Source organism: Monopterus albus, unplaced genomic scaffold (genome assembly GCF_001952655.1).
Source record: "Monopterus albus unplaced genomic scaffold, M_albus_1.0 scaffold8.1, whole genome shotgun sequence".
Lineage (NCBI taxonomy): Eukaryota > Metazoa > Chordata > Actinopteri > Synbranchiformes > Synbranchidae > Monopterus > Monopterus albus.
In genome coordinates this window covers 362,944-373,781 of record NW_018127888.1, presented here as the reverse complement: position 1 = coordinate 373,781, position 10,838 = coordinate 362,944, and the positions used below count along the sequence as shown (strand labels likewise).

The 10,838-nt window shown below is 40.6% G+C and overlaps 1 protein-coding gene across 2 annotated transcripts in view; it reads right to left on the bottom strand.

Moving 5' to 3' along the window:
- Positions 1 to 305: 305 nt before the first annotated feature.
- igsf11 (immunoglobulin superfamily member 11) overlaps positions 306 to 10,838 on the bottom strand; it is a 95,602-nt gene continuing 85,069 nt past the window's right edge. For both annotated transcript variants that reach the window (XM_020586259.1, XM_020586265.1), the window contains 5 exons: positions 6,323 to 6,530; positions 5,734 to 5,889; positions 3,736 to 3,858; positions 2,933 to 3,080; positions 306 to 2,123 (listed from right to left, as the gene is read on the bottom strand). In XM_020586259.1, coding sequence (XP_020441915.1) covers positions 1,568 to 2,123; positions 2,933 to 3,080; positions 3,736 to 3,858; positions 5,734 to 5,889; positions 6,323 to 6,530 — 1,191 coding nt within the window. In that variant the 3' untranslated portion in view covers positions 306 to 1,567. The remainder of the gene's footprint in view (positions 2,124 to 2,932; positions 3,081 to 3,735; positions 3,859 to 5,733; positions 5,890 to 6,322; positions 6,531 to 10,838) is intronic.

The window sequence follows — 10,838 nt, the reverse complement described above, 5'->3', positions numbered from 1 at the left end:
AACACACACATAATTGTGAACCAAATATTGCCCCATAGCTACATTATTAATACAGTGCATTCAAGTAACGCACAAAAAAGAGATGAGGATATATTTGGGAATGCTGCATTTGTGTACTTGGTGATATCTGGTTAAAACATAAATACACTAAGTCAGAAACACAGTGGTACTTTCTACCATATACAGCATAGGTGTCACTACTATTTTTTATAGTAAAACCTAGCATCTTAATATAATAACGTAAATTAATGAAATGCTCATTAAAAAATGTTAATATTAAAAAACATCCCTTTGTTGAAATCAAAGACACTGTCTATCAAACCCAGCTTCTTTTCTAATGTTACAAAAAGAACTCTTTTAAAATTAAGACACATGAGTTATCAGTAAAAATATATATCAGACATGTCATGTATTTTCTTTGCTTTACAATCTAGCCGACTATTGTAATTACAGTATGTACAGTAGAAAACAGTAGGTGTTGGCCTTTGTCAATGGGGAAACGTCATCTTTAAATATATAAATTTGTGTCTTTATAAAGCATTTATGAAGTAAAACTTCCTCTTCAAAGCAGCACTGATGTAGCAAAGAGCCAAATTAAGACAACGGCAACGATACACACAGAGAAGACTGCAACAGTATCCATCAACAGGTTTCAATCAGGTTTCAGACGCTGCCTCTGTTGTTTCTAAGTGTTGAAAGGTTTTCTCTGAAAACCCAGCATCCCCAGTATTTTATCATGCTGCCCTATTGTATGTGCAGAAGTTTCACTTTATGTTGTATGGGTAAAGCATTTTACCCATACAACATAAGGCTGAGTTACTGTTTGCAAGACATATAAAGCTTGTAAGTTATAAAATTGCTCTAAAAAGTGCAACAATGTAATTAAAATGTTTCCCATCTAGTGAAGCAATGCAATATATCGCAATGCAATGTACTGCACCCAATAAAACCAAACTAACTGTCATGTTCTAAGGCTGTTGAAACCACCATCACTTCACCCATGTACTGTATGCTTAACATGATTCACTTTTTCAACACATAATCCTTACAATCACTATGACTGCTGCCAATCAAAGGACTCGTGCATTTACGTAGGAATCTGCGCTTGCTTCTGTCCGACTGAGCAGTATGGACATACTGAGATGAAAATACCTTGTGCTGCTTTGAGTCCAGGAAAAAAAAAAAACACAATCCCCACTATGGTCCGGCCCTGAATAAGATCTGGGATTCCAGGTTCTGCAGGAAATTTAATTTCAGCTTTGTTAAATCATCCACAGATGAAAAACAGTTCCCACTGTATGTGACAGGAAAACTCATCCACTAGAGGGATGATCAAATTCCACATAGTGCTTGTCTACAAAATAGAAAGTTCTGCCCATCAAGGGACTGGCATTTAACAAACTGTGCACTGTAAAATCCCAGTTGGTTTTGAGATTAAAAAGGTCAGAATATAGAGAAAGACAGTTATAAAGGGCAGCGGGCTGGTTCAGCCCATATTCATTGTTTTCACTGTGGGTAAGAAACATCACAATGAGACACTCATTTTGTCTTGCTTTCAAATCAGGTTTCAGACCAGCGAACCTGCTCGGCTCTGTGCAGGCACCATGACGGGCACTGCCCCCATCCGCTCCAGTGCGGCCTGGCTCACTGCATAGGAGTGCGTGTGCTGCCCGTGTGCGGATGTCACCACCGGTTTGAGGCTCACAGTGCCGTTGCTGCGCACCATGGCAGGAGGGGAGGGGGCAGAGTTCGTGGTGACCACCAGAGTCTTGGGTGGAGGGAGTGTGTGACTGCCATTGGCAAATGATGCAGCCGTTGCAGTTGTGGGCTGCGTGTGGCGGGACAGTGGTGCTGAGCTGGGTGCTGTGGCCACCGTACTGTGGCTGTGCCCTGTGTTCAGGGCCTGTCCATGTCCATGTGGACCATGAGCAGCAGCGGAGAAGGTCTGGCGTGTGTCTCCATTGTAGCGAGTGTAGGAGTTGGTGTCATAATTGGGTTTGGGGTTGTGCCAGTAGCGGCTGTTGTAGGTGTTGGTAGATGTCAGAGTGTCATTCTCTGAGGATGAGGCATCTGCGTGGAAAGCCTTCACAGATGATGACCTCTTAGGAGGAAGGTCATCTTCTCTGTGGAGGAGAGATACCAAAGGTCAGTCATTTTCTTTGGACAAACATCTGCACCATCAATGTACTGTTTAGCACCTTGATTAAAATAAATCAGTAGTGAACATCTTTATTTTAATCAAATGACTGTAAGGTGAAAGGAGTCACTCATATTGATGAACCCACCCTGTTTTGTTTTATAGATCACTTAACATTTAATGTGTTTTCGAGCAAAAATGTAACTGGATAGAAATCAGTCAAAAAACTACAGAAGAAGATTAGGACCGCTGTAAAAAATATAATTGAGATTTTTCTCTGACTTTTTGGCTTTAATCTCAGAATTGGGACTTTTTTTTTTCAAGCAAGTGAGCTTTAAAGTATGAATTCTGAATTTAAAGTCAGAATTCTATTCAAAAAAAAAGTTAGAACCCTTTTCTGTAGGAAACAACTCTGTGAATCCTTGATGCTTCCTCACTGATTGAAGGTGATGTTCCCGAAGATGTCAGTGATATAAGAAATGAGAGCAGCAAGATGGTCAGTGAGTTCGAATATTAACAAGAATGCTTAGACTATGACTGTGAAGAGAAACTGCTGTCAGCAGTTAACATTAAGCTCAGTGGTGCAAATTTTACATCAGATTTACTGGTCTGGGTTTTCTGAACTCAGTCTTTGTGACTCCTGTGCCGTGCCTATTATTCTACAATAGGAAAAACAAAGTTGTTGTTGCATTTTGTCACCTTGTCTTCACTCTGACACCACATCTGCAAGTATCATCTGTTCTTCATGCACTGGAAACCACAGCAGCTTTTGGTTGCAAATGAGCAATGACCAACCTGATCTCATTGGGGATCTCCTCCTCATCATATTTGTTCTTGTTCTTCCAGTAGAAGAGTGTGGCAACCACTAGCAGGGAACAGATGATGAGAGCCAGGACTCCTGTGGCAACCGTTCCTGCTATCAGACCTACACTCTGAGGCTGGGCTGCAAAACAAAGACATGAGGAGAACATTTCGCAAATGTCTGCCAAATAATGAGCATTAAAATTCAATCTAAGTCATGCAGAATCACCCTCAAGTGAAGTGCGAGCCAGATGGGTTACACTAAATAACAGAAACAGAGAAACTGTTTATTCTCATTTTTTTCTTCTACTTACTTATTTTCTATTTCCCGTTGCCTTACAACAATACTCAGGACACAAGAATGGAATAGTACAGTTGTGAGTAAACCTCCCCCTTTCTATATCTGCATGTTGGAACTCCCTGTTTTTAAATACAGACTACACAAAGCATTAAGTAAGTATATTCCTGACAGTGAGCATTGGCCAGCCACACACTGTCAGTTGGGAAATGAAGACTAAAATCCATGTTACTGTCAAACTATCCCACTGTCTTTTCTCTGATCACTGTCAGATGTGTGGCTAGTGCTATTGTCCGATTGGTTGTATTGTTTGTCTGCTTGTGCCATTCAAGCCGATGACTTCTGACTTTATTCAGTCAGTGAGTGAGTGAGAAGGTCCTTCTATCTCTAAATATACATGCCTAAACAAACACAGGTATGCATCACACGTGTCTATGTATGATAAGAACAGTGTCACACTGATCCAGCAAAAACGAGTGGTGTGTTTGAGTGTACTTACGTGCTATAACCTGCAGGTTGAGCAGACAGGTGCTCTTGCCAATAACGTTGCTGGAGGTACACTGGTAGAGACCTGAGGTGCTGGTGCTGATGTTTCTCAGTGTGACTGTGCCCTGCATTTGGTCTGGATATTGAACACAGAAGCACAAAGCAATTAAAGTGACAACAATACAAATACTGTACATGCACTGACACACACAGCTCAGTGTCGAAGCACACAAACATACTTAATGTAGCCAAAAAAATGCTCACATAAAGAGTAAAAAGAACAACATCACAGTCAATTTACAATATGGTAAACTGAATCTCATTCACATAATTGTGCAAAACAACTGAAATGTGGTTCATTTTCTTATACAGATCATGTCTATATGACTATATATCCTATCTCCCAGTAGAGGGTGCTATGTACCTTTAATACAAGCTGTGGTGGTACTGTACTGTGCAGTTAAACAACTACATATTCTTTTCTTTCACAAATGATGAATGAGCTAATTTGTAAGCTAAGAGTCACTGGGATGTACACTACTGGAAAGGCTTCAGCATTTAACTGTGTTATAGCAAGTGAGCCAGATTTTCACCTGTTTTATTGACAGTGACATGTCAGATGTCGACAGATCCAGGATCTCATTTCAGCTTGAATCAATTGTGAACAGCAGAAAACAAACCCAAATAAGATTTACAAATTATGGATGTGAGAGGTCAGATATGTATTTAAGGAGGCAGATTTATAAGAGCATAAACATGTTTCCTCTCTCCTGTAGTGTGTCCTCTCTCTTCCTGTACCTTTCTGCAGGTAGCCCTGGCTTCAGAGCACTATGTTTCTGATTAGCAGTAACCAACAACATTAACCTGCTGAATGTTTGTTGTGTCCTGATGCTTTTCTTTCTTTTCCTTCTCTTTAAAGGGAGTTTTTCCTCTCCACTGTTACCAAGTGCTTGCTCAAGGGGGATATGTTGGGTTTTACTTATAATACTTTACTATGTAAAGTACGCTGAGATGCTGCTGCTGTAAACTGGTGCTATACAAATAAAATTGAATTAAAATATACAGCAAGTGTATTGTAACTATTGTATATGTATCCTAGCATGGAATTATTATATAATCTAATAAAATTGTACATTTTGTGATAATCTTTATCAGTCCAACTGTCAACTTTGGAGTTACTATTTCATCTCTGTGAAGCTCTGTTAGGTGTTAATATATCAAAGAGCTCAGACTGTTGGACACGATGACCAGCATCACACTAATGCTGATGACTGACCACCTTTGTAGCTGAATTTGCAATTATCAATTTTCAAAGATCCTTTCCTGCAAAGTCTTTCCATAATTTGCCTCTACAGCGTTATAAGAAGAATGATTAACTTTATTTTTTGTGGGAATCTGCACCTGAAGTGACCTCTCTGTATATTAGCATTCTATTGACCAGTAGTGTGCAGACAGTGATTGATGATGAAGATTATTAGACTGTGGGATGGGCACAGCTGGAAAAGAAAGGAGAGTCCATTTCACCAGATCTCTGAGGCTGAAAACCAAACACAACTCTGATACAACTACTCCTGCTGTTCTGAGAGCTGCTGGATGGCTGTTAGTTCACTGCTTAGCTAAGGGTTAAACAGTGACCACACCATTCCAGGAAAAAAAAAGGCAAGTGTTTGGGCAGAGTGTGAAAGCTGTGTTGGACTTGATGTTCAGCATGAGAGAAGGAGGAAAATGTAAAGACACACACACAAAATAAACATTCACTTTACCCAACACACTTCTGACACAAACATGCACTCATTTATAAAGTGAAATGTTTCAATCACTCCATCCATCCATTATCACCCATCTGCAGGATCAGAAGGGGGAACCTTCAGGTGGGCAGCAGTTCGGACCTGACACATGACAGCTGGTGTTGAGGGTGGAGCTGTTGCTGAGTCTGAGCTACACTCTGTGTGAAATTTACCAGCGAAGGTGCGGCAAAAGGGGACTCCGACGATCAGCTTGTTTGTAATACCTTTCATGGCATTGTACGGCAGCTTGGGCAGCGTGTCCAACTTCTCCCAGGAGTAGGACGGTGTGGGGATACCCTCCTCCGAGCTGCAGATCAGTATAATGTCACTGCCTACATCCAGAGTGCCCTGGATCCGACATACTGGCACTGAGGGGGGCACTGGCAGATGGAGAGAGTGGGCAGTGTCGTGTTAACGTCTTTACAAAGCAAATCTAATGTTTTCCTATTTTCTCTTAAAGAACTTCGCTTTCTACAATTTGTCTTAAAGAAGACTGCTTAAAACTTTTTTTAACCTTTCTGTAAAGCTCTAAAATTGGCTGGTAATACTGCCCACCTTAAGGGTCAACGTAAACACTTTTCAAACAATGACATACTGTAAATTGGACATAAGCATGTTTAAAAGCCACAGTTCTTGCAACCTCACATGCAAGCAAAATAATATATTGTTAGTCTCTTCTATTATCTCTAACTGACACCTAGCACATATTCTGGGCTTTGATTAGGCGCACTTTTAACCCTGTCCTCTACTAATGTACTCCAACCTCTGGCTTTTGTAGCATAAAATAAACCTGTGGTGATGTGCATTAGTTACCCAGCACGGTCAGCCCAGTGACTCCGATGTTGCGACCCCCTCTGTCAGGAAGGTTGTTGACGAGGCACTGGTAGGTCCCAGTGTCGGACAGCTGGGTGTTATTGATGAAGATGGAGGCACTTGTACTTGGCATGGTGGCAACGAAGCCCACACGACCACTGAGGTGATTGGCGAGGCTGAACACCTGGCCGTTCTGGTAGATTATCAGCTGGATCGGGGTGTCATTGGGAGAAGAGGGAAGGGGTGAGGCAAACGGAAGGCAGGGAATGATGAGAAAAAAAGAGTAGATTGGTAAAATAGAAATGTAAATGTGAAGGGTAGATAACAGGGAGAGGCCAGTGACAAAAATGTCACACAGAAGAATGTGGGAAAAAGAGAAAAAAATTAGAATAAGACTTCTACTGAAGTCACAAAACCTTAATGCTTTTTGACATTTGGAGGATCCGTATATGAATGTGATTCTTGGACATTTTCCTTAGTGGGCTATTACAAACATCCCTCACTAGAGGGAGACCTAGTTGAAAAATAGCTTGACAGTGAATAGAACAGGTAAAAAGATTGGACTGACTTTTATGTCCTAAGAATAAACCAACAAAAAACAGACAAACAAACCTAAAAACCTTTTATTTGTAAGAGGCCCTTTCTAACTCAGTGGGTAGATTCCACTGGAGCACATACTAAAAGTATGCTTTCATGGCTTTTCAGATAAAAGCTTCCAGTAAATGGTATGCATAATTAAAAACATTTGAAAAACTGCAATCTGATTAATCCAACAGAAGCAGTGCAGCCAGTGTTCTGTACAAGGAATCTAACCCAACCAAAACCTCACCTTTTATCATTAAAACAGTGACCTCTGAGAATAATCACAGGTAGAAACCACTTGTAAGGAGGAATTCACACCCCCCTTTTGAGGTACGCTTGTCTCCTGTCCAAATTAAAGTGCAATAAAGGATCATTTTGTTCAAATGCTTCAGGCTCAGGCTTCAAACGTGGGCCAAACAGCTCGTTTGTGAGGCTCGGCCACAGGCAAAACAGCTCTCACCCCTCAGCTTGGCCCACACAAAAGATAAAGAGGACACACATAAACACATGGCATGAGCACACAAATCACACACACGTGCACCAACTCGCACACAAAACACACACATAAAGCATGGAAGGGAATCAGAGGGCTTATTCACTATGGTGAAAAGAGCCCTCATTGAATTGCTCAAAGACCCAGGCAGAGAAACAACCAGCACCCGTGTGTGCATGAATGTGCTTGCGTGTGTGTGCGCATGTTCGCATGATAGTGATAGTTCTGATGAAAGTGCGGGAGTGTGCATGTGACTGTGTCCTCCACCGCTGCTTAGCGGTTGTAAATTGCGCGGCTGCAATTTCCTGAGTGTAGTTCGCTCACTCCGTCCTCTTATGTGCAGATGAATGGGCAGCTTGTCAGCTGTGAAGAGAGGCTGCGACTGCATCTCCTCTGTGTGCTTGTGTGTGTTTCAGTGTCTCAGTGTCAATTCGTTTACTCATGAGGAGTGTAGCTTGAGTTGTGTGTGCGTGTGTGTGATTGTTCAGCCACAGTAACAGAGTCTCCGCTTAATAACTGTGAGGTTCCACTTACATTTTGTCTATCCACCCTTTTCCTGCCAGATTTTCTTTTCAGGTTTCTATCTGTCTCTGCCTACCTCTCCGGCTCTTCCTCTTACATACAGCACTGGTATGGCCTGGTTCTACACTCCTGATGACCTGACAATAAAATCTGCATGCTCACCTAAAGTGATCCAATCAACCAGCCTCACAGGCAACATTCTATTTGTAGGTGTGTGTGTGTATGTGTGTGTGTGTGTGTGTGTGTGTGTGAGTGAGCAGATGATTAAAGCAGGCCATGAGCTGCATCTTACACCTGTCCCTGCTTTGTATTTTTTCCAAGTTCATGTGTGTTTTAATTTTATTCCTTTTTTTGTTCTCTAATTTAATTTTAAAACACAAAAAGAAATAAATTAAGGTCAATATATAGCACAAAAATTCTGTAATTCTACCTATTTTTTAGACTTCTCTGCAAACTGTGCTGAACCATATCTATGTGTGTGTGTAAATCGTCTGATCCTCTCGCATGATGGGGTTGGCTTTGTAGCAGTATGCAGGGAAAAATCAGGTCATGGCTGGCACTCAGATGACCCTAAGAACTCTAGCTGGACTAGCTGGACACCCTGCTGCTGGCCCAGTGGTAAACCTCTGCCACATCCTACACAATAAAATCAGACACACACACACTACAAGTATCCATGGACACTGTGCTACTGCATGGTCTTCTCTAGCTCTATGATCCACCCTGTCAGTATAAGCCACAACTGGATGCTCACAGTAAACCTTCAGATATTCTCTATCACTGTACCAGTCTCAGGACCATAACCTACTTCTGACTGACCTTAAAGAGCATGTTGGTCCCAGACATGAGGGACAGTGCCATCGCCCCAGTAAAGCCTGAATTAACCTCTAAACCTCCCTTCAATTTACTCTCTGTAAGCTGCCACTGTTATCTCTTTTTTTATCCTCTAAGACATGTTCTGAACAATATGGGCCCTGATCTATTTCACTAATATATCCCCTTTAAATTGCTGGTTTTCTGTGGTTTAGCCCATAAACTGCAGCCATTTTTCAAAGCTTACAGTGTTTGATCAGCCACTTGTGTTTTTGTTTCCTCCTTAACCTTGGTTTACCCAAGTATAAAATTATATAGAATAAATGATCATAAATGATGGATGAAAACCTGACCGAATTAACATAAAACACTACAATGACATAGTAAAGTGACTAAGAACAATTACTGCAATTGAAAATAACAATATAAAAGTGTTAAACATCATTCAGGTTCTGAGTGAATGAAACAATATAAAACTACTGCTACACAACTAAAAGAGGTAAAATTAAATGAAAGACACTGATCTTACCCTAGGTCTTTCACATCACACCATACATGTACCCCCCCTTTGAGGACCACTTCCAAAAGAGGACAAAAAAACATACAGAATATGTACTGTATGTAAATCCAAAAGCGTGAGCTTACATACTAATGTTTGTTTTTAACAGTCCTTAAAGTAGACACTTCCTACAAGTAAAAATGATGATGTACTGTTGCTGACTCTGCTTAGACTATTGATGTCCCTGGAGGAAGGCAAGCAAATCAATAAAACGTATCGCATTATTTATATGAGAGAGTGAGCTGAGGCTGATATGAGTTACAGGAGGTACAGTCTGAGGCAAATTTGTCTGAAATGACTCCTTGCTCATGTCAAGTGAAAACAGTTCAAGCAGGGTTGAAGGGAAGCAACAGGGAGAGGAAAGGGTCACATTTTAAGATATGTACTATAAATGCAGCGTCTGTTTGATACAGACTTTTAGGTTTCATATTGGGTCCAGAATCTGATCATATAAAAATATCAGGACAGATCTTCTCATTTTCTTATTGGCTTTATTTCTGCACTACCGATTCTCTACGATCTCAGTTTCATCAGAGCCTGTCATGGCTGAAAAGTTTTGAGAAAAAGAAAAAAAACACCCTTTCTAGATATTAACGCAAACATATTTGAATCATTTTTAAAACCAGAAATGAGCTCAAAATGACAGTCTCAGCAAAACCTTCTCAACATCCTTGAGGACAGAGTATCTACCAAAACAGCATTTTTCAAAATTAAACTATCAGGTTCACAAGGGCAGAAATGAATCTGACTATTTTAATGGTTTTAATAGTTTCACAGGTGGTGAACCTCGAGCTTTTATTAGAGTATAAATAGTATTGAAATCCACCAAACAGAGGATAAGCAACAGCTCCAAAATATAAAACCATTGTCTAGTTGTGTGTGTGTGTGTGTGTGGATGTTTATGTGGATTATCTCACACCTAGCTGCACAGAGAGCATGATGGACAGATTATATACACAGAAAACAGTGCATGAACTTGCGCACATACACAAACACTCCCCTAAACATGTTGTAATCTGGAGCTCAGCTTTTCAGGTAATCAGAGTAAACAAAGAGGACTACAACCACATCAAGGCTGGACTTTACACGGTAAGACAGAGATTCAAGGTTGAGTGTTTCTGTCATTTAATAATCAAGAAACTATTAAAAATTATTAAAATATGTGAAAGATACAATATCTACAAAGCTACTTTTTTTTTACAATTGGCTGACTACATTTGAAAGAGCTATACAATTAATAATGCTGCATTCACATCATACTAAAATTGTTATAATTGTAGGTTTCTTGTAAACTTATCAAAAATATAAATTTCTGAGTTTAGACCAACTGACAAGAGCTTTCACCTATGAACCTGACTCAGACACACACAATCTGTACTTTTATATCACTGAGGAGAGGCTACGGACACTTTAACACTACTCTTCTGAATTTCTTTTTAGTCGATGGAGAGTCTAGTGAGACTCAAAACCCATCCATCCATCCATTTTCCTCCACTTATCCGGGACCGGGTCGCGGGGGCAGCAGTCTAAGCAAAGATGCCCAGACT